Source organism: Haliotis rufescens, unplaced genomic scaffold (assembly GCF_023055435.1).
Source record: "Haliotis rufescens isolate VD_foot unplaced genomic scaffold, xgHalRufe1.0.p SCAF_42, whole genome shotgun sequence".
In the NCBI taxonomy this organism is placed as follows: domain Eukaryota; kingdom Metazoa; phylum Mollusca; class Gastropoda; order Lepetellida; family Haliotidae; genus Haliotis; species Haliotis rufescens.
The window spans coordinates 2,318,682-2,342,799 of record NW_025964135.1 but is presented as its reverse complement, the minus strand read 5'-3'; the positions used below and the strand labels follow the sequence as shown (position 1 = coordinate 2,342,799).

The following is a 24,118-nucleotide window of genomic DNA, read 5'->3' as shown; positions in this document are numbered from 1 at the left end:
GGTTAACCCTGTCAGCAAGTTGACAAGGTAAGGATGTCATCTGTGGGATGACTCCATCCCCTGCTACAATAATGACACTATTAAACATTCGGTATTCTCCGAAATAAGCGCTCCAGTCACATAGAATATTAACATAGGGATTTATTAAAGTCATAAACAAGATCAAGGTCATGTCAATGAAACTATAATATTTCTTATAATAGTTACTAGGCAATCATATACACCTTTTCTGAAAAAGAAATCTGCATTATAAACAAGAAAATGTGGACTGTCACAAAGTTTCAGTCTTTGTTGGGGGCACTTATAAAGATTACTTGCAGAGGTTGTTTGGGGGGCATTTATTTGAGTAGTGAGTGACTGAGTGAGTTTGGTTTTACGCCGCTTTTAGCAATATTCCAGCAATATCACGGCGGGGAACACCAGAAATGGGCTTCACACATTGTACCCATGTCGGGAATCGAACCTGGGTCTTCGGCGTGACGAGCTAACGCTTTAACCACTAGGCTACCTGACCGCCCCTTTATTGGAGTAGGGCATTTGACATGGTAAATAATAGTCAGCCATAAAGGCCCTGAAACAAATATATCCAATTAGCCCATGCAAGTCTATAATGTTTGGCAAGTCTAGATTACTGCAGTATCTGAAAATGAAGAAAGTCTCAGTATAGATATATTTTATAACTATTATTTAACAACTTTTTATGGTAAATATATTCATTTTAGAAAGTTTCAGTAGACTGACATTCAGTTGCTGATTAAAGACATATTTTTTCTCTGAGCAAAAAAATATAACCAATTTTGCAACACATTTCTTTCAGCATTTTTTACTATTTACAGCAGGGGAACATGCCAAAGATTTGCTCAAAAGTGAGCAGGCTTTTTTTCTTTGAACACAGCAGTAGGGCATTCCACCGCATGTACATGTTGCCATTACATGTTTTATTTCCTGAGAAATAAACTTTCCTGTTTTAGATTTCATGGAAATTAGATCAACAGTTGAAATTACGTTTTTGAAGATGGCAAATGATAGTTTCAGCCAACTACATCATGGAATTCTAAATCTACAGTCTTGACGTTTTGGTTTGCCGATTAGCTCTTACAGTTCAAAGGCAGGACTAAGCACAAAGATTTCAACTGTAACAATTGATCAAACCATCACAACATTTCAACATCATTCATGACCACCTGCCAAGTATACAACGTCTTCTGAAACATTGATTGGAAAATATTTGTGTACTTTAGGATTGCTGAAGCAAGCAAGAATATGTTCCATACATAATCAATAATTGTTGATCATCGATTGCATATCCATTATCAGTCATAAAAGGGTAACGCTATTTTTCAGGGCATTATCATTTGCAGAAGCCTGAGGTCTTCCATTAACGGCCCGACGAAGGAGGGCAGTTGTAAAGACAGAGGGCTTCTGCAAATGATAAAGACCTGAAAAATAGTGTTACCGTTATTATAGCTAAAATGGATGGAATTTGTTATCAAATAAAAAGGAAACATTTACTGCGATCAACACGAATGTAACTGACCCACTTTTACAAATATGGAAACGTCATAGAACAAACCAGATGACGTCACTATTGAACGTGACGTCACCTATCCCTATCCTGTGACGTCACCTAACAACGGGCGTGATAATGGCCCGTCGTCAAGCAATATGAGGACATTATCAAGTTACAGTGGCCCGCTCATTTCTGATAACATACGGGCGTTTTAATGATAATTCTATCCGTTTTAGCTATAATTTCTGATAACATACGGGCGTTTTAATGATAATTCTATCCGTTTTAGCTATAATTTCTGATAACATACGGGCGGTTTAATGATAATTCTATCCGTTTTAGCTATAATTTCTGATAACATACGGGCGTTTTAATGATAATTCTATCCGTTTTAGCTATAATTTCTGATAACATACGGGCGTTTTAATGATAATTCTATCCGTTTTAGCTATAATTTCTGATAACATACGGGCGGTTTAATGATAATTCTATCCGTTTTAGCTATAATTTCTGATAACATGCGGGCGTTTTAATGATAATTCTATCCGTTTTAGCTATAATTTCTGATAACATACGGGCGGTTTAATGATAATTCTATCCGTTTTAGCTATAATTTCTGATAACATGCGGGCGTTTTAATGATAATTCTATCCGTTTTAGCTATAATACATTTTAACCAATTCCCAACAACACTACATCTGTCTTATTCTTGTTACATGAATCATCACAGAATTTAGAACAAATGCATAGATTAGTTAGTGCTGTTTATTGCAATATCTTGGAATGTTGGAGTTTTACTTGTTTGTTTGTTGTTTGACGCCGCACTCAGCAATATCCCAGCTATATGACGGCATCTGTAAATAATTGAGTCTGGACCAGACAGTTCAGTGATTGGCATCAAGAGTATCGATCCATGCTTTTGGTATATGATGACATGCATCAACCAAGTCAGCGAGTCTGACCACCCGATCCCATTAGTTGCCTCTTACGACAAGCATAGTTGCCTTTTACGGCAAGCATGGGTTGCTGAAGACCTATTCTACCCTGGATCTTCACCGGGAGACAAGCATGGGTTCCTTAAGACCTATTCTACCCCAGATCTTCAGGAATGTTGGAAATATTCCATGGAATATGTCAGTACAATCTACACATTTCAGTATTCTCAGGTTCCAAAATCTAAGGTACAAGCTGGTCAAGTCTTGGTGTCAAGCGTTGGTCAGTGACGTGTGACCATTTGACGTCCCTTGTCAATGATGTTATTCTTGAGTGCCTTGGCCCGCTGGTGCCGGAAGCACTGTGTGATGTACGGCAACATGAATGTAAAACTGCCATCTGCTGGCAACAGGCTGAGGAAGTCTTCAGGGGGAAGTAACTCTGATAAATCCTTCAGGATGCCTGAAATTGACAAATCCTACCATAAAGAAATACATATGTCCTCGACTTAAAAAGATAATTTCCTTAAGAAAGGATAAGACCACAAATATCCCAGGGCCCCTTTGTTGTTGCTATGGAAACCAGAAAAATAAATGTTTATAAAATCCTAAACTATCAAAAGGCATCAGTTCACCACTAGACCTATCTATGTGCCAAGTTTGCTTAAGAAATATTTTACGGTTTCCAAGATCTTCTCCGGAAACAAGCACTTGAATTTAGTCAAAGTTGTTGCTATGGAAACAACAAATTAATTTTTCAAACATCCAAAACTATCAAAAGGCAACAGTTCAACACTAGACCTATCAATGTACCAAGTTTGGTTAAGAAATATTGTAGTCTTAAAGAGATGCTCCGGAAACAACATCTTGCACAGACGAATTTGCAGACCGTTCTGAACAAGACTTCAATCTAAATTCAAATGTTTGTCTCATACGAACGAGTCCTTGATATATTGAAAGTAAAGGAGTGTACAACAAATCAGAAGGTTGTCATAAATAAGGGAGTGAGTTGAGTTTAACGCCGCTTTTAACAGTATTCCAGTTATATTGCGGCGTGTCAGCTTAATGTGGGAGGAAAGCCAGAAGTGATGCAGGTCTCAGACGTTTACCACTTTGGTGAAACCCACGAGCACGGGTATGGTGCTGACAAACCTAGAAACATAATCGGGGGGCACCTGGAGTCAAACCCACAATCATAGGTTCCTGGCGTGCCCAAGGGACTCAACTCTGCACAGTGAATCATGGTGTCTTAGACGACTGGGCCACCCGTGCCCCTTGTCATAAATGAAGTTTTAGCTGAGCAAGATTTGAGAAGGGTGGAAAATCCTTAAACTACCAGGATGTATTTGCGACGTGTTGAGTCAAATACCAGTGACATCAAAACTGCTATTACCAATCATGAAAGAACTGTATAATTTGATTGGATTGCTATTTTTAGTATGTGTCATTTTAACGGGTCTCAAACAAAGTTCCAGGGAAAGATGTCATAATAGAACAAATTTATAATACACTGGATAATCGAGGATAGTGTTTGACCCCTGACCTCTGTATGCTTGGATGTACACCTCCTCTCCCGATGTCGACGAAGGCAGCTCCTTCATCACCGCTTCCAAACACCGCATCCCATACTGCCACTGACACAGCAAACAAAACACTTTAGTATGTAATAACACTGCATCCCATACTGCCACTGACACAACAAACAAAACACTTTAGTATGTAATAACACCGCATCCCATACTGCCACTGACACAGCAAACAAAACACTTTTGTATGTAATAACACTGCGTCCCATACTGCCACAACACAACACTTTAGTATGTAATAACACCGCATACCATACTGCCACTGACACAACACAACACTTTAGTATGTCATAACACCGCATCCCATACTGCCACTGACACAACACAACACTTTAGTATGTAATAACACCGCATCCCATACTGCCACTGACACAACAAACACAACACTTTAGTATGTAATAACACCGCATCCCATACTGCCACTGACACAACAAACACAACACTTTAGTATGTCATAACACCACATCCCATACTGCCACTGACACAGCAAACACAACACTTTAGTATGTCATAACACCACATCCCATACTGCCACTAACACAACACTTTAGTATGGCATAACACCACACCCCATACTGACACAACACAACACTTTTGTATGTAATAACACCGCATCCCATACTGCCACTGACACAACAAACACAACACTTTAGTATGTAATAACACCACATCCCAAGCTGACACAACTAACAGAACACTTTAGTATATAATAACACCGCATCCCATACTGCCACTGACACAACAAACACAACACTTTAGTATGTAATAACACCACATCCCATACTGCCACTGACACAACACAACACTTTAGTATGTAATAACACCGCATCCCATACTGCCACTGACACAACAAACAAAACACTTTAGTATGTCATAACACCACATCCCATACTGCCACTGACACAACACAACACTTTAGTATGTAATAACACCGCATCCCATACTGCCACTGACACAACAAACACAACACTTTAGTATGTAATAACACCACATCCCATACTGCCACTGACACAACACAACACTTTAGTATGTAATAACACCGCATCCCATACTGCCACTGACACAACACAACACTTTAGTATGTAATAACACCACATCCCATACTGCCACTGACACAGCAAACACAACACTTTAGTATGTCATAACACCACATCCCATACTGCCACTAACACAACACTTTAGTATGGCATAACACCACACCCCATACTGACACAACACAACACTTTTGTATGTAATAACACCGCATCCCATACTGCCACTGACACAACAAACACAACACTTTAGTATGTAATAACACCACATCCCAAGCTGACACAACTAACAGAACACTTTAGTATATAATAACACCGCATCCCATACTGCCACTGACACAACAAACACAACACTTTAGTATGTAATAACACCACATCCCATACTGCCACTGACACAACTAACAGAACACTTTAGTATGGCATAACACCACATCCCATACTGCCACTGACGCAACAAACACAACACTTTAGTATGTAATAACACCACATCCCATACTGCCACTGACACAACTAACAGAACACTTTAGTATGGCATAACACCACATCCCATACTGCCACTGACACAACAAACACAACACTTTAGTATGTAATAACACCACATCCCATACTGCCACTGACACAACTAACAGAACACTTTAGTATGGCATAACACCACATCCCATACTGCCACTGACACAACAAACACAACACTTTAGAATGTAATAACAAGCATTAATTATATGTAGTTCTGTAAAATATATATTGGCTAGTTGTGTTCAGATTTACACTTGTGGACCATCACATGGTTCTGAGCTGTTTGCGTCCACACTCAACTGATAAATGGTTGCCTGAAGCTACAGAATCTGCCCTGGTTATGATTGTATGGAGAAAGGTTGTTTGTTTGTTGTTTGACACTGCAGTCAGTGATATTCCACCCACATCTCTGAGGCGTGTAAATAATCAAGTCTGAACCAAAGTGGTGATTGATTTGATTGTTTGTTTGTTTGTTTGTTTGTTTGTTTGTTTGTTGTTTAATGCTGCCCTCAGCAATATTCCAGCTATATTACGGTGGTCTGTAAATAATAGAGTCCGGACCAGACAATCCAGTGATTGACATTATGATGTCCACGCAAATGGGATACGATGACATGCATCAACCAAGTCAGTGAGCCTGACTACCCGATCTCGTTAGCTGCCTCTTACAACAAGCATGGTTGCTGAAGATCTATTCTCTACCCTGATCTTCATGGGTCAGTGATTGATATGAGAAAGTCGTTGGGGAACGATGATAACCAAGTCACTTGGCCTGGCCAATCGATCTATTTCAGTCGAGTCTGGGGACAAATCCTAACCTGGAACTAAACTAAAATCATTACAAGCCTTCTTCTTGAGTCTCTCAGATCATAATGCTCACCTTCTCTTGGTCCAGGCCATACGTGCAGACCATGAACTTGGGCACCACTCCAGGGTATCGGTCAATGAGGAACTCTGTCGCCTGCTTCCAGTCGAGCAGACGGACACACAGCAGCCATATTGAATCCCAGCCAGTAAGGTCAGCCTCGTTCTGGATCTGGTGTGTGACACTTCGACACAGATCCTCCGTCAGTTCCTCGCTACATAGGAGCGACTGGCAACAGTGAGTGACTGAGTGAGTGACTGAGTGAGTAGTTGAGACAACACTGTGTGAGTCAATCGTACGTTAGTCAAAAATGAGTGAGCCAATCAAGACTGGAATGGACCCGAGGACCCAACCCGAGGTGGTGTGACTGAACCCGAGGACCCAACCCCTGGGTTGGTGTGGCTGGACCCGAGGACCCAACCTGAGGTGGTGTGGCTTGACCCGAGGTGGTGTGGCTGGACCCCAGGACCCAACCCGAGGTGGTGTGGCTGGACCCGAGGTGGTGTGGCTGGACCCGAGGACCCAACCCGAGGTGGTGTGGCTTGACCCAAGGTGGTGTGGCTGGACCCGAGGACCCAACCTGAGGTGGTGTGGCTGGACCCGAGGTGGTGTGGCTGGACCCGAGGACCCAACCCCTGAGTTGGTGTGGCTGGACCCGAGGACCCAACCCGAGGTGGTGTGGCTTGACCCGAGGTGGTGTGGCTGGACCCCAGGACCCAACCCGAGGTGGTGTGGCTGGACCCGAGGTGGTGTGGCTGGACCCGAGGACCCAACCCGAGGTGGTGTGGCTTGACCCAAGGTGGTGTGGCTGGACCCGAGGACCCAACCTGAGGTGGTGTGGCTGGACCCGAGGTGGTGTGGCTGGACCCGAGGACCCAACCCCTGAGTTGGTGTGGCTGGACCCGAGGACCCAACCCGAGGTGGTGTGGCTTGACCCGAGGACCCAACCCGAGGTGGTGTGACTGGACCCGAGGACCCAACCCGAGGTGGTGTGGCTTGACACGAGGTGGTGTGGCTAGACCCGAGGACCCAAACCGAGGTGGTGTGGCTGGACCCGAGGACCCAACCCGTGGTGGTGTGGCTGGACCCGAGGACCCAACCCCTGAGTTGGTGTGGCTGGACCCGAGGACCCAACCCGAGGTGGTGTGGCTGGACCCGAGGTGGTGTGGCTGGACCCGAGGACCCAACCCCTGACAGAGGACAGAATTACTCGTGAAGAGTAAATAATTGTTACACTGACAATCACTTTAAAGTTTATGTAGCCTTAAAACTGTCCTCTTTTAGATTACAGTAGCCTGCGAACGTGAAATGTTGCTACCAGACGCCATCTTGTTTTCTAGATGATGAAATACAATACTTATCTTGTGATGAGTCAATATTTGAGGTCAATGTCAGTCATGTGATTTGGGGGTGTACATAGAAATGTATTGTTTCATCACATGGTACAGATTAACCAATGGAATTGCAAGATTCTTATAAAGGTACAACAAAAATTGTTATGGTCTTCACAGTCAAAATCTAAGTCATTTGAAACAATTAAGAGATAAACATACTGTGTTTTGAATTTACCACTAGCTGGGTTACCGTGGTTACCTGTATATGTAACCACTCCAAATCAAATTTGGAACTCACAGCTGCTTCCATCTGAGGTGGTTATTGTGATTTGAACCCTCTGATTGACAAATCAGAATTCAATATTTACCAAGTGAAAGGTAAAATTAGGAGATAAACATACTGTGTTTTGAATTTACCACTAGCTGGGTTACCGTGGTTACCTGTATATGTAACCACTCCAAATCAAATTTGGAACTCACAGCTGCTTCCATCTGAGGTGGTTATTGTGATTTGAACCCTCTGATTGACAAATCAGAATTCAATATTTACCAAGTGAAAGGTAAAATTAGGAGATAAACATACTGTGTTTTGAATTTACCACTAGCTGGGTTACCGTGGTTACCTGTATATGTAACCACTCCAAATCAAATTTGGAACTCACAGCTGCTTCCATCTGAGGTGGTTATTGTGATTTGAACCCTCTGATTGACAAATCAGAATTCAATATTTACCAAGTGAAAGGTAAAATTAGGAGATAAACATACTGTGTTTTGAATTTACCACTAGCTGGGTTACCGTGGTTACCTGTATATGTAACCACTCCAAATCAAATTTGGAACTCACAGCTGCTTCCATCTGAGGTGGTTATTGTGATTTGAACCCTCTGATTGACAAATCAGAATTCAATATTTACCAAGTGAAAGGAAAAATTAGGAGATAAACATACTGTGTTCTGAATTTACCACTAGCTGGGTTACCGTGGTTACCTGTATATGTAACCACTCCAAATCAAATTTGGAACTCACAGCTGCTTCCATCTGAGGTGGATATTGTGATTTGAACCCTCTGATTGACAAATCAGAATTTAATATTTACCAAGTGAAAGGTAAAATTAGGAGATAAACATACTGTGTTTTGAATTTACCACTAGCTGGGTTACCGTGGTTACCTGTATATGTAACCACTCCAAATCAAATTTGGAACTCACAGCTGCTTCCATCTGAGGTGGTTATTGTGATTTGAACCCTCTGATTGACAAATCAGAATTCAATATTTACCAAGTGAAAGGTAAAATTAGGAGATAAACATATTGTGTTTTCTGATTTCAAGGTAGAATGAATTTGCCTCAGACTTCACCACACCTGTAATTTGAGTAAATCCTCGTTGCAGAAACAACAGGGGCATTTATCGTCCAAGGAGTCGGCCTTGTTCACCACCTTGACCGGGATGGACACTGACGTTGAACGCTGCATGCCGCCACTGCCACTGGGGATGGTGATGTGCTGACAAGGCCGACTGATAGACTTAGGTCCACTGAACGGAGGAAGGTAGTCAAGCCACGAGAACCTCCCAGTGAAGTGACCTCCGCTAGGCTGCAACAGGAAATAGAGATAATAGCTGAGCATATTCGAAAATCTCCTATATAAGCAGGGTATGAAACTCCCAAAAATTTCAGCCAGACCACAGGACTGGCTAGCTGAAATACTTGCCAGCCCTGACCAAAACCTGCCTGCCCATATGTTTCTCAGGATAAGCTAACAGGGTTTCTTTTTGGTTACATTTTAACATTCATCTTTACATGTGAATTAATGCTTATCATCAGGAAATATTTAGAATATTTTCACATATGAAATATAACCCGACCGTCGGGCAGGGGGATTTGAAAATCTGGCAGCCCGAGTTGAAATCAACCCGTCTCAGACGGTCGGGCAGGCAGGTATTTCGAACACTGATATAAGGTAAAAAAGTGTATGGTACTATATGGAAACTAGGGCTGGGACGAGCCTGAATTTACTACCCGGATACCCACCCCTTATTACCCGCCCCTACCCGGCTACCCACTGTAGGTCTCAAGAGATAGGTACAAAATATTTGATTGGGCATTTTTTTACCATAGCACTGGCAAAACGTATTTAGATACATGTATAAAACAATCTGGTCATGCGTACACTGAAGTTGACTCAAGTAAAATCTTTATTCAACGATGTGAAAAGTCAGAAGAAATGGGTGCATTGTCAGAAAGAAATGCGAACATTTGTGACTTGTAGTGTAACCATAGAGTTTTAGATATTTTTTGTCATTTAACAATATATCACATGACCAACCACGGGTCTGGGTAGTCCTGTGGGTACCCGGGTCCTACTCAGTACCCACCCGACCCAGGCACCCGAGTTACCCGTCCCAGCCCTAATGGAAACCAGCGTGTAATAATCTCTTCGTCATATGTCATTCTTAAAATAGGCCTTAAAAGTAGGTGCCTTATTGTTATTTATTTATCTGTTTGCTGGGGGAATCTCAGTGTAATGACGATGCGTCACGTTGACGTGTACTGACCATCCTGAACTGGTGAGGAAGGAGAAGTTGTCGTGAGGAGGGTAGTATCTTGCTGATGGTACGCTTGATGTACATCTCACTCAGCATGCTCTGTAACAAGTGGAACCATTCAGTTAGAGGAGAGAACTAAGAGAGCAATCATTTGTCTTCAGCAGTCACTTCTCTTGTTTTATAGTACAAGAACTGTGAGGGTTAACACATTGTTTACTTCCTGGTTTCAGATCATGTGGGCAGGTTATCTATCTGTTCCTACTTTAAACAGTGACCCATCCAGGTATGAGACATCTTCCTGAGCCAAGGGAGTTAACTGACTTTAAAAGTCCAGTTTCCACCCTTGCCTAACTAGGCTGGAATTACTGGGCTCGATCGTAGCGCCACCAGTTGCTATTACCAGTTATGTCCCTTCTAAGCTTCTCCTATGGACCAATCAGATTCCACCTCTCGTATCACTTGCATTTGCTTTAAACAAAATGGCGTTCACATGAAAATCAACTTAGGTGTGTAAATAAAGTATGTAAATTGTGTAAGGCACACACATTCGTCAGTCTGTTTATGAAATTCAACACAAAAGAGGTTGTTTTCCAATCAAAGTTGAATGAGAAGAGAGTTACTTCGCATGATTTTCGAGTGAAGCAACATGTGTTTGATTTAATTTGTACACAAAGTTTTGACTCCTTGAAACCAAAAGAAAACAGCATCCGCTCAACTCTGTATATACACATAAAAGTTGGCAACTGTTGACAATTTGTTTGGTGTTGGCAAAAGAACAGATATCAATTAGATCATTCTGTTATGTTAACATAAACGTTCACATTGCAACATATAAACATGGTGCAAATTTACATTTGCAAATTTGCTACTGGTGTAAATATACACACGTGAGTAAACGCGTTCACATGACAAGTATACTCACATATGTATTTCTACACACATATGCACATATACACACACATGTATAGAGGCGCATGTGAACGTGTGGTGTTCATGTGTGTTTACACATTTTAAAGTATAATTTGTATTTTGACAAAAGATAGATTTGTGACAACTTAATATCTCACCACAGCATCTTCAAATATGTACTTTCTCTTCCAATCTAAAAACAGGAGAAATAGAAATTATAGCCACGAGTGTTTCCATATCCTAGATATACCCATATTAGGCTTAAAAAAAGATAAGAATCGGTAATCAGGCAAGGACTTTTGAAAATATAGTACGGGCAGGAGGTAGATTTTTTCTTGTTCAAACTAGTTTGTAACCACTTGTATACTATCAACCTAGGAAAGGACCTGCCTACATAAACAAGCATACAAACTCCTATTGTCGCCATGACAACAAGCGTATAGTTGACAAAGTCATCTATATCCCCCGCCCATTTCAACACGTTTTTGTCCCAAACCAGGTAACTGACCCAACATTTCTCTAAGCCCACATCAAAATAGCTGCAATGGAAATTCTAAAATAAACATTTCTAAAACACCTTAATATCAAATGGCACTAGTTCAGTATGTGCTTTATATATAGACATGCAATGTGTGGCAAGGAAATATTAAACAGTTTATTTGTTATACTCCTTAAGTAAACCAATCCTATATTAAAACTTAAATCCAACTTGTTGTCATGGAAACATAAACAAAAATAAAAATGTCTAAAAGTGCTATGTATAAAAAGGCACCAGTTCAGTATGTGCCTGGTAGACATGCAAAGTTTTGTAAGAAAGTATTTAACGTTTTTTGAGTTACGCTCTGGAAACGAACACCACCCCTGTAGAACCTATGTCCAACTTATTGCCGAGGAAACGTGAAAAATAAAAATTTCTAAAATTCCTAAATAGCAAGAGGCACCAGTTCAGCATGGGGCGGGGGATAATAACCAGAGTTGTGCAGTAAAGCAGTGCATATGTTAAGGGAAGTAACTGCGTGCTATACTGGAACACATTGTTTTTTGGTATTAGGATTTAAAAAATAAAAATAAAACGGAACTAAAAACGAAACATGCTGCAGGCTTTATGATGATGCAGTGGTGCGTGAGAAACAAGACTATTATCTTTTTTAGCCTTAGGAATAGAAATTGTATTATGAGTGAGTGAGTGAATATAGTTTTATGCCGCTTTTAGCAATATTCCAGCAATATCACGGCGGGGGACACCAGAAATGGGCTTCACACATTGTACACATGTCGGGAATCGAACCCTGGTCTTTGGCATGATGAGCGAACGCTTTAACCACTAGGCTACCCGACCGCCCCTAATTTCAGTAGAAGCTATGGAAGAATCTGTTTGTGGCTGTTTATGGCTGGAATAAAACTCAGATCTCATGCATAACAAGCAGGTGCACTCACCTCAGGCTCTCTGCTTCCAGCGAAGGAAGAGAGAAGACTCACCTGTAACGAGGATCTCCAGGTATTCCCTGATGTGGGTGTTGGTGGACATATCCTTGCCTTCGTCATTCTGTGAAGAACTCATATTATTATGAATATTATTATGAATTTTTTTTGAAGTTGTAGAAGTAAAATGAATCTGTATTGCTCTCTGTATTCTCGTGACTCAATTCATAATATATATTACACAGCCTCCAACCTGTAAACCCAGTTTAAAGCTTCTTTTATTGAATACCTGGCCTGATAATCATGTTGTGTGGTATATCTGTGACTCTATTATGTTAATCAAGTTTTTAAAAAACAAATGCTATCTTATCAACTCAAACAGCTTTCATTTAGTTATTTTCAGCGTTAAGCCATTGGGACAAAAAAACATATATTATGCCTCATCCTTTAGGACTCAGATAAAATGCTACATATGTAAGAAATAAACAATGAATGGGGGTTGAAGTTTGTTTATCGTACAATAAACACTGCAGGGAGAATAAGCCATGAGGAGCGATAAACAACAACCACAAGTCATTTATTTTTTATATGAGATATCAACATTATGTACAGCCTCTTTAAGGGTGATGATGAAATGTACAAGATTTAAAAATAATTACCTGTACTTATAATACGATGACTCTAATAATGATAGAATAGAATCCAATACCTCTCAATACCTGTAGTATGTTAAGTCACAGTTTCCTTTGTACAGACTAACCTGTCAATACCAGACACCTCTACAATATCACCTACCTGGAGCATTATAAGTCATGGTAACCTTCATACACACCAACCTGTCAATACCAGACACCTTCACAATGTGACCTACCTGTAGCATTATAAGTCATGGTTATCTTCATACACACCAACCTGTCAATACCAGACACCTTCACAATGTGACCTACCTGTAGCATTATAAGTCATGGTTACCTTCCTACACACTAACCTGTCAATACCAGACACCTTCACAATGTGACCTACCTGTAGCAGTTTAAGGCTGGAGTCCAGTGTCAAAACACCTCTGTCAAACAACTCAACCAGCAGGTGAAGGAATGTGCTTGGGCGATGTTGTCGCATCAGCTGGAAATATTGAGCTTCTGTTTCACTATTGAGTGAGTGAGTGAGTGAGTTGGGTTTAACGCCGCTTTTAACAGTATTCCAGTCATATCGCGGCATGTCAGCTTAATGTGGGAGGAAAGCCCGAAGTGATGCAGGTCTCAGACGTTTACCACTTCGGTGAAACCCACGAGCACGGGTATGGTGCTGACAAACCTAGAAACATAATCGGGGCGAACCGGGATTCCAACCCACAATCATAGGTTTCTGGCGTGCCCAAGGGACGCAACTCTGCACAGATCGCGGCGCCTTAGACGACTGGGCCACCCGTGCCCCCTGTTTCACTATTGAAGACAGACAGACTTGACTAATGAATCTTAACTTCTGTATTCTATCAATGCGCTGTCTCAGTACAGTATGGCTGGGACGAGTCCAAATTTACTACCCGGGTACCTACCCCCTGTTACCCAACCCTACCCGGGTACCCGCTACAGGTCTCAAGAGATAGGTCCAAATGTCCGATTGGGAATAGTTTGACCATAGCCCTGGCAAAATGTATTTTGATACTCGTATAAACCAATCTGGTCATGCATAAACTGAAGTTTTATCTTTATGCAAACCTATGAATGCAAACATTAGTCACTTATAGTGTAACCGTAGAGTTCTAGATAGGTTTTAGACCGCCTCCGTGGTCTAGTGATAGAGCATCAGCCTTGAGAGCGGAAGGTCCGGAGTTCGATCCCCGGCTGCGTCATACCAAAAGACGTTAAAAGATGGTACTTGTTGTTACCCTGTCTGGCGCTCGCCATTAAGGGCGGAAAACAAGGACTGGTTGGCTCGGAGTCAGTATACTGTGTCTGAGTGGGGTATTCATGTTAAACTGTGGCATGGTATCTCAGTGGGCTAGCACTATAAATCAGCATCAGTCCGGACGAGTACAAGCAGCCACACACACACACACACGTACATGCACGTCGCTATATAAGTGCAATAATCTTGGACGTGACGTTGAACCCCATTTCAGCTCACTTCACCTCAGTGGGCTAGCACTATAAATAAGCATCAGTCCCGACCAGTACAAGCAGCCACACACACACACACGTGCATGCACGTCACTATATAAGTGCAATAATCTTGGGCGACGTTAAACCCCATTTCACCTCACCTAAATAATTTTTGTCATTAAACAATATATCACATGATTAACCGTGGGTCGAGGTAGTCCTGTGGGTACCCGGGTCCTACTCAGTACCCACTCAAAGGTAAGATTATGTATGCAGTCAAGTCTCATTAATCCGACACTCGTTAATCCAACACTTGTTAATCCGATAATCAGCTTTATCCGACACTAATGACGGGAACTGATTAAATCAGTGCTATTTAGACCCGTTAATCCGACATTCTCGCACTCTGGACTCCGACACACCTAATTTGCATCGAATTACCGAAATTACTCATTAATCACTCTTGGTAATCCCACACAATGATCAGCGTACTCCGTGGTCATCTACCCATGAGTACACAGCCCTGTGTTTTGATGCGAGACGAGTCGGCTAGTAGCTGCATATTACAATGGCGTAAGAGATAAACTTGACAATACACAATTAATGCTTGAAATAAACAAAGCAGGATTAATCACATGCTTAGATTACCTTAATCTTATTAAAGTCAGTTACAAGTTCTTGCTACCGCTGAAGACACAGATATGAACAAAAACAACAGAGTGACAAGTGATGACAGAGGATGAAGACTGTTACAAGTTGATGTGTTACAGTGTGTAGTTACAGTGTTACAGTGTGAAGTTACAGTGTGTAGTTTCAGTGTAGTTACAGTGTGTTTCAGTGTGTAGTTACAGTGTGTTACCGTGTGTAGTAACGTGTTACAGCATGTAGTTACAGTGTGTAGTTACAGGGTGAAGTAACAGTGTGTTACAGTGTGTAGTTACAGTGTGTAGTTTCATTTGGTAGTTACAGTGTGTAGTTACAGTGTGTTACCGTGAGTAGTAACATGTGTAACAGTGTGTAGTTACAGTGTGTAACAGTGTGTAGTTACAGTGTGTAACAGTGTGTAGTTACAGTGTATAGTTACAGTGTGTAGTTACAGTGTGTAACAGTGCATAGTTACAGTGTGTAGTTACAGTGTTTCACTGTGTAGTTACAGTGTTAGTGTGTAGTTACAGTGTGTAGTTACAGTGTTTCAGTGTATAGTAACAGTGTTACAGTGTGTAGTTACAGTGTGTAGTTACAGTGTTACAGTGTGTAGTTACAGTGTGTAGTTACAGTGTTACAGTGTGTAGTTAGTGTGTAGTGAGTGTTACAGTGTGTAATTACAGTGTGTTTTAGTGAATAGTTACAGTGTGTAGTTACAGTGTATTACAGTGTGTAGTTACAGTGTTACAGTGTGTAGTTAGTGTGTAGTGAGTGTTACAGTGTGTAATTACAGTGTGTTTTAGTGTATAGTTACAGTGTGTAGTTACAGTGTATTACAGTGTGTAGTTACAGTGTTACAGTGTGTAGTTACAGTGTGTAGTTACAGTGTGTAGTTACAGTGTATTACAGTGTGTAGTTACAGTGTGTAGTTACAGTGTGTAGTTACAGTGTGTTTTAGTGTATAGTTACAGTGTGTAGTTACAGTGTGTAGTTAGTGTGTAGTGAGTGTTACAGTGTGTAATTACAGTGTGTTTTAGTGTGTAGTTACAGTGTGTAGTTACAGTGTATTACAGTGTGTAGTTACAGTGTTACAGTGTGTAGTTACAGTGTGTAGTTACAGTGTATTACAGTGTGTAGTTACAGTGTTACAGTGTAGTTACAGTGTGTAGTTACAGTGTATTACAGTGTGTAGTAACAGTGTGTAGTAACTGTGTAGTTACAGTGTGTAGTAATAGTATATTACAGTGTGTAGTTACAGTGTGTAGTAACAGTGTGTAGTTACAGTGTGTAGTAACAGTGTGTAGTTACAGTGTGTAGTAACAGTGTGTAGTTACAGTATATTACAGTGTGTAGTAACAGTGTGTAGTAACAGTGTGTAGTTACAGTGTGTAGTTACAGTGTGTAGTTAGTGTGTAACAGTGTGTAGTAACTGTGTAGTTACAGTGTGTAGTAATAGTATATTACAGTGTGTAGTTACAGTGTGTAGTAACAGTGTGTAGTTACAGTGTGTAGTAACAGTGTGTACTAACAGTGTGTAGTTACAGTGTGTAGTTACAGTGTGTACTAACAGTGTGTAGTTACAGTGTGTAGTTACAGTGTGTGATTGTTGCCGTCCTGATACCATTAACAACAAGGAAGCACAGAAGCCATGTTGGCCAACATTTGCACAAACCTGAGCAAGGGGAGTGAACTCTGTAAAGTCCTTGTGAACCAGGCTTGGGTGTACCCCACATATGAGAATCAAGCTTCGCTGAAAAAAAACAGAAAGTGAAATTTCATCTCTTGTTTTCAAATGATTCAAAGATTGAAATTGCCAGTTTTATACATAATGATACATATACTACATTTAAGTCAAATTAATAACTAACAACCCATATAGTAATAATTGATCACAAATCATATATTGTGATCTCTGGCTTGCAAAGAGAGCAAAGCCATTTCAGGAGTAAATACATAAATATGGAACATTCTGTGTTTGTTTGTTTTGTTTGTTTAATGCCACACTCAGCAATATTCCAGCTTTATGATGGCGGTCTGTAAATAATCAAGTCTGGACCAGACAATCCAGGGATTGACATCATGAGCAATTGGGATACGATGACATGCTTCAACCAAGTCAGAAAGCCTGACCACCCAATATTGTTAGTCGCCTCCTATGACAAGCATAAAATTCTGTGCTGTAAAAAGTACTAGCATGTATTTTGTTCACAAAAATGACCATCCCAAAAACGTCATGCAAAACTACATAAAACATTTATTCAGCTTCACAAATTATTTATTTCCCCCAACCCAAAATGGTTAAAAAAATCAGTAAACCATAAAATAAAAGAATCTGGTCTTGTTGTATCAATGTTGGCTGATTCAGAAACTGTGGGAAAGACAATGGGTGTGTAGCTCACCTCCGGGATTGCCAGGAGAGCGGTACTGGCCGTCTCCGGGTCCACCAGACTCAGGTTCAGTTTCACAACGGCCAGGAGGTCAAAGTCACTGTCAACAGTTGGTCAGAACATTTGTTTGTTTGTTGATTTGTTGTTTAACGCCGCACTCAGCAATATTCCAGCTATACGGCAGCAGTCTGTAAATAATTGAGTCTGCACAAGACAATCCAGTGATTGATATCAGCATCAATCCACACGATTGGGATCGAATACATGCATCAACCAAAACCACCCGATCCTGTTGGTATCCTCTTACAAGCATACTGGCCTTTTACGGCAAGTATGGGAGGCTGAAGATCTATGCAACTCCGGATCTTTACGGGTAACGTAATAACATTCTGATGTAACATTGCTATAAACAATGAAACACTAATGTGCTGCTAAAGGTTCTACTACACCAAATCAGAACCAGTTTGGACAGTGCGGTTTTCATAGGGAGCCTTCAGTGCAGATCGAGAGATATCTGCAGGCTGTGATTGGAGGATATTCTGTAAGATTTTTATGTCTTTCAAATGTACATCCATCCAGTTATTAAAACTGACCATGCTTTTCTTTATTTAGTACTGTCTTTTTCAACATGATGACTTATGCTGAATGTGAGCACAGCTATTTTCAAGTAGGTGACATTTGGTGCGAAACTGGGGGTGGTGTGTTTAGCTTCCTGTACTCGGGAAAGGAGCTGGCTAAGCTAGTCATTTTTTATTTTTTTATTGCTGCTCTAAGGCCAAACTGTGCACACATGTACAGGTAATAGCTCTTGAATGCTTAGTTATTTTTAAAAAAAATATAACGTTACTATAGAAGTCTATGGGAAAACATTTGGTTGTGTGTAACCTACATGGGACTAGAGTTAGACAGAGTCATCAAGGATTCATCAAGAACCAGATAGGACCAGATAGGACTACCTGACCACAGATTTTGTTCGGTACAGGGTATTCATGGTCAAGTACTGTATTGATGTACTTGACTTTTCTGGATTTCGAGTTATTTTGCAATTCATCGTTCTCATTTGGAGTCAAACGGACTGTAGAATGTCTTGTCTGTTATTACAGCAGTAATACAAAAGATTCACCTTGCATTCTCTTCTCGTTGTCTGTTGTGCTCCATCCATTTCTTCAATAAATCCATCGCAGTTTCTGTTGAAAGATATGTTCTTGTTATGAATTCCCACTTACTGGTACCCTTTAAACAGATACCAACCTGTGCACCCCTTGCACTTCTGGGCTGAGAAAGCATGGTCTGAAATCTAAAAAATGGTACTCTGGGCATGGTGGATTCAGTCGTACTATGCCACATAATCGACTTTTTGTTTATTTTAGCTGAGTCAAAAACTCCGGACATTTTATCGTTTCTCTTCCTTGTCTGCAACTCATGTTAGAGAAAATAAGATGTGAGTTATCTCCCTTGACCAGGTTCTCAAGTCTTTAACATAGTAAGTCGGAGTCCATCTAAACCGACTTGGTACTTGAGTACTCACGTACCTGTCAGAGCCCCAACTTTCTGTTTTCCCTGTCTCACCACTGTCCTGTCAGATACGAATAATACCAGCATGCCAATAAGATCAATACCAGAGGCTACGAGTTGTTATTCCCCCATACACTTCCGGGTACCCATCGGTACAACCACTGTCCTGTCAGATACGAATAATACCAGCATACCAATAAGATCAATACCAGAGGCTACAAGTTGTTATTCCCCCCATACTTCCGGGTACCCATCTGTACAACCACTGTCCTTGTCAGATACGAATAATACCAGCATGCCAATAAGATCAATACCAGAGGCTACGAGTTGTTATTCCCCCATACACTTCCGGGTACCCATCGGTACAACCACTGTCCTGTCAGATACAAATAATACCAGCATACCAATAAGATCAATACCAGAGGCTACAAGTTGTTATTCCCCCCTATACTTCCGGGTACCCATCTGTACAACCACTGTCCTTGTCAGATACGAATAATACCAGCATGCCACTAAGATCAATACCAGAGGCTACGAGTTGTTATTCCCCCATACACTTCCGGGTACCCATCGGTACAACCACTGTCCTGTCAGATACGAATAATACCAGCATACCAATAAGATCAATACCAGAGGCTACAAGTTGTTATTCCCCCCATACTTCCGGGTACCCATCTGTACAACCACTGTCCTTGTCAGATACGAATAATACCAGCATGCCAATAAGATCAATACCAGAGGCTACGAGTTGTTATTCCCCCATACACTTCCGGGTACCCATCGGTACAACCACTGTCCTGTCAGATACGAATAATACCAGCATACCAATAAGATCAATACCAGAGGCTACGAGTTGTTATTCCCCCCTATACTTCCGGGTACCCATCTGTACAACCACTGTCCTGTCAGATACGAATAATACCAGCATACCAATAAGATCAATACCAGAGGCTACGAGTTGTTATTCCCCCTATACTTCCGGGTACCCATCTGTACAACCACTGTCCTGTCAGATACGAATAATACCAGCATACCAATAAGATCAATACCAGAGGCTACAAGTTGTTATTCCCCCATACACTTCCGGGTACCCATCGGTACAACCACTGTCCTGTCAGATACGAATAATACCAGCATACCAATAAGATCAATACCAGAGGCTACAAGTTGTTATTCCCCCATACACTTCCGGGTACCCATCGGTACAACCATTGCATCATCACCTGGACTGAATGTTTGAAGACGGGAGATGAGCAGGATGTGTGAGAGTCGCTCCGGCTCTGTCTCATGGTAGATGTGTAGCACCTCGTCCCCACAGCTCTGGAACAGGGAACATACAGGGAACATACAGGGAGCATACAGGGAGCATACAGGGAACATACAAGGAACATACAGAGAACATACAGGGAACATACAAGGAACATACAGGGAACATACAGGGAGCATACAGGGAACATACATGGAACATACAGGGAGCATACAGGGAACATACAGGGAACATACAGGGAACATACAGGGAACATACAGGGAGCATACAGGGAACATACAGGGAACATACAGGGAACATACAGGGAACATACAGGGAACATACAGGGAACATACAGGGAACATACAGGGAACATACAGGGAACACAAGGAACATACAGGGAACATACAGGGAACATACAGGGAACATACAGGGAACATACAGGGAGCATACAGGGAACATACAAGGAACATACAGGGAGCATACAGGGAGCATACAGGGAACATACAGGGAACATACAGGGAACATACAAGGAACATACAGGGAACATACAGGGAACATACAGGGAGCATACAGGGAACATACAAGGAACATACAGGGAACATACAGGGAACATACAAGGAACATACAGGGAACATACAGGGAGCATACAGGGAACATACAGGGAACATACAGGGAACACAAGGAACATACAGGGAACATACAGGGAACATACAGGGAACATACAAGGAACATACAGGGAACATACAGGGAACATACAAGGAACATACAAGGAACATACAGGGAACATACAAGGAACATACAAGGAACGTAGTCTCACACTTCATCCCACTTTGGTCACATATCATGGTCATTTCTATGTGGAGAATCTCACCCAAGCGTCTTCCAAGATCAAAATTATCAAGACAGGTGGATAAAAGTTACATATATCCTAGAATTGGAGAGGATATTTTAACTTTTATCAGTGACGTTTTTGTCACCTTTTGACCATTCAATAGCACAGCTACAATGGCAGACAGTGTCATTTGAGTGTTTCTTTGTTTGTTTGGAACGACGCACTCAGAAATATTCCCACGACATGACGGCGGTCTGTAAATAATCGAGTCTGGACCAGACAATCCAGTGATTGACATCATTAGCATCGATCCACGCAATTGGGATCGAGAGCATGCATCAACCAAGTCAGCAAGCCTGTCCACCCGATCCCGTTAGTCGCCTGTTATGACAAGCATGGGTTGCTGAAGACCTATTCTACCCCGGATCTTCAAGGGGACAAGCATGGGTTGCTGAAGACCTATTCTACCCCGGATCTTCACGGGGACAAGCATGGGTTGCTGAAGACCTAATCTACCCCGGATCTTCACGGGTCTATTTGAGTGCGACATCATGGTAATCAAAGACGCCACTATTGTCACGATTTCTCTCACTAGACATCTCCCTTGGAAGCTCAGTTTCTCAGCTGTGGAGAATAAAGACCTATCTGAAACGTGTTTGCATTACACACTAAAGAAACATGCAGACCCATCCCTTATTATTAAGAAGAGTCATCAGAAGATGACAAATCCCCGTCACCTGAGTTACTTGATGAGAGAATTTCCATAAATCTGTCTGTCTGCATACGTGAGTAGTTATTGAGCTATCAAAACAATACCATGGAATTGGGATTCGGAACTGTGTATGTTATGTCAGGTACCCCTAATATGGACTTGTCAAAACTTGTTGCCATGGAAATGGAAAAAATACAAGAGGCCCACCTGGATATTTACGCAGTCATGACAAAATCTACATTTGCATTGTACATGTATATAATACTGCAAATATTTCGTAATTTTGACTCTGTCAGCATTTTAAATGGGTGGATGGCAAATCTGACAGCATGAACATGTATTTCTCTACATACAAATGTAACCGTCTCCATGTTATGATCCAGGATAAATCATATCAAAGGTATTATTCTCTTCATAACAAACAAATGTATACAATGTATCTGTTTATTTTAGGGTGGCGATAATATCGGTTTGCATGTTATGGTCAAGGTTCTAACTCCTTTAGGAGTGCTGGACAGATGAACAGAAGGGCCAGTCCTGGTAGCACTGAGATACCATGCCACAGTTTAACATGAATACCCAACTCAGACACAGTATACTGAACTTGTTTTAGCCCACTGAGATACCATGCCGCAGTTTAACATGGATACCCCACTCAGACACAGTATACTGAACTTGTTTTAGCCCACTGAGATACCATGCCACAGTTTAACATGAATACCCCACTCAGACACAGTATACTGAACTTGTTTTAGCCCACTGAGATACCATGCCGCAGTTTAACATGGATACCCCACTCAGACACAGTATACTGAACTTGTTTTAGCCCACTGAGATACCATGCCACAGTTTAACATGTATACCCCACTCAGACACAGTATACTGACTCCGAGCCGACCAGTCCTTGTGTTATCAAGCTAACGCTGGCAAGGCAACAACAAGTACCATCTTTTATCATCTTTAGGTTTGATGCAGACAGGGGAACAAAGCCCCGATCGTCTGCTCTCTGGGCAGAAAACAAACAAAACAAAGCAGAATGAACCGCACTGCCATCTTCCCGAGGCAAGATAGTTAACTGACCTTAGTCCAATTTCCACCCTTGCCAAACTAGACTGGAATTTCTGGTCTCAATCGTAGGGCCAGCAGTGGCCATCAAATCACGTGAGCAGTTTGATGAAAAAGGATGAAATTTGGAAAATATGTGCCCAGTTGACTGTACACATCTTTTGACAAATCCTGCAGTCAACTGAAATCTGCACCTTGAAATCCATGTTGTTTACAAACCGGATGTCTAGTTCCTTACGCAATTTTGATTGGACTATGCACAGACTCCTTAGTCCAGCCAAAATATAACTCCATAATACCAGACTACCTTGGCAAGGTTGGTTGGACCAGACAATCCCGTGATTGATATCATCGATCAACGCAATTGGGACCGATGACAGCGAGCCTGACCACCCGATCCCGTTAGTCGCCTTTTAGGACAAGCATAGTCGCCTTTTACATGGGTTGCTGCAGACCTATTCTACCCCGGAATCTTCACGGGTCTAGTTCGGCAAGGGTGGAAACTGGACTTTTACAGTCAGTTAACTCCCTTGACTCAAGAGATGCTCCACTAAGTGCCCCTGCTCACCTCCTTGATGTCCCGATTAGGTTTCTAGGTTTGTCAGCACCATACCCGTGCTCGTGGGTTTCACCGAAGTGGTAAACGTCTGAGACCTGCATCACTTTGGGCTTTCCTCCCACATTAAGCTGACACGCCGCGATATAACTGTAATACTTTTAAAAGCGGCGTTTAACCCAACTCACTCACTCACTCACTCACCTCCTTGATGTCCACGGGGTCGTCGTCCAGGAACAGGATGTAGTTGAGGTAGTACAGGAGGCCCCTGCCGTACGTGAAGTGGGAACCCTGGGAAGAAGGGAGACTTCATTGTTACCAGAACCAAATATAATACCAAAGGGGCACTTATTATAAACATACAAGTTTTAAATTTGTTGTCAGAGATTTGTTGTCTTAATCTTGAAC

The 24,118-nt window shown here is 41.6% G+C and overlaps 1 protein-coding gene across 1 annotated transcript in view; it reads right to left on the bottom strand.

Annotated features, from left to right (window-relative positions):
- Nucleotides 1-2,280: 2,280 nt before the first annotated feature.
- The window catches only part of LOC124148214 (Hermansky-Pudlak syndrome 3 protein homolog), a 39,478-nt gene continuing 17,640 nt past the window's right edge, over nt 2,281-24,118 (bottom strand). The window contains exons 11-23 of the mRNA XM_048382913.1: nt 23,915-24,001; nt 20,520-20,616; nt 18,905-18,968; nt 17,794-17,881; nt 17,067-17,144; nt 13,671-13,769; nt 12,705-12,771; nt 11,384-11,418; nt 10,326-10,415; nt 9,134-9,364; nt 6,453-6,665; nt 3,986-4,076; nt 2,281-2,905 (exon numbers count right to left, since the gene is read on the bottom strand). Coding sequence (XP_048238870.1) covers nt 2,727-2,905; nt 3,986-4,076; nt 6,453-6,665; nt 9,134-9,364; nt 10,326-10,415; nt 11,384-11,418; nt 12,705-12,771; nt 13,671-13,769; nt 17,067-17,144; nt 17,794-17,881; nt 18,905-18,968; nt 20,520-20,616; nt 23,915-24,001 — 1,419 coding nt within the window. The 3' untranslated portion in view covers nt 2,281-2,726. The remainder of the gene's footprint in view (nt 2,906-3,985; nt 4,077-6,452; nt 6,666-9,133; nt 9,365-10,325; nt 10,416-11,383; nt 11,419-12,704; nt 12,772-13,670; nt 13,770-17,066; nt 17,145-17,793; nt 17,882-18,904; nt 18,969-20,519; nt 20,617-23,914; nt 24,002-24,118) is intronic.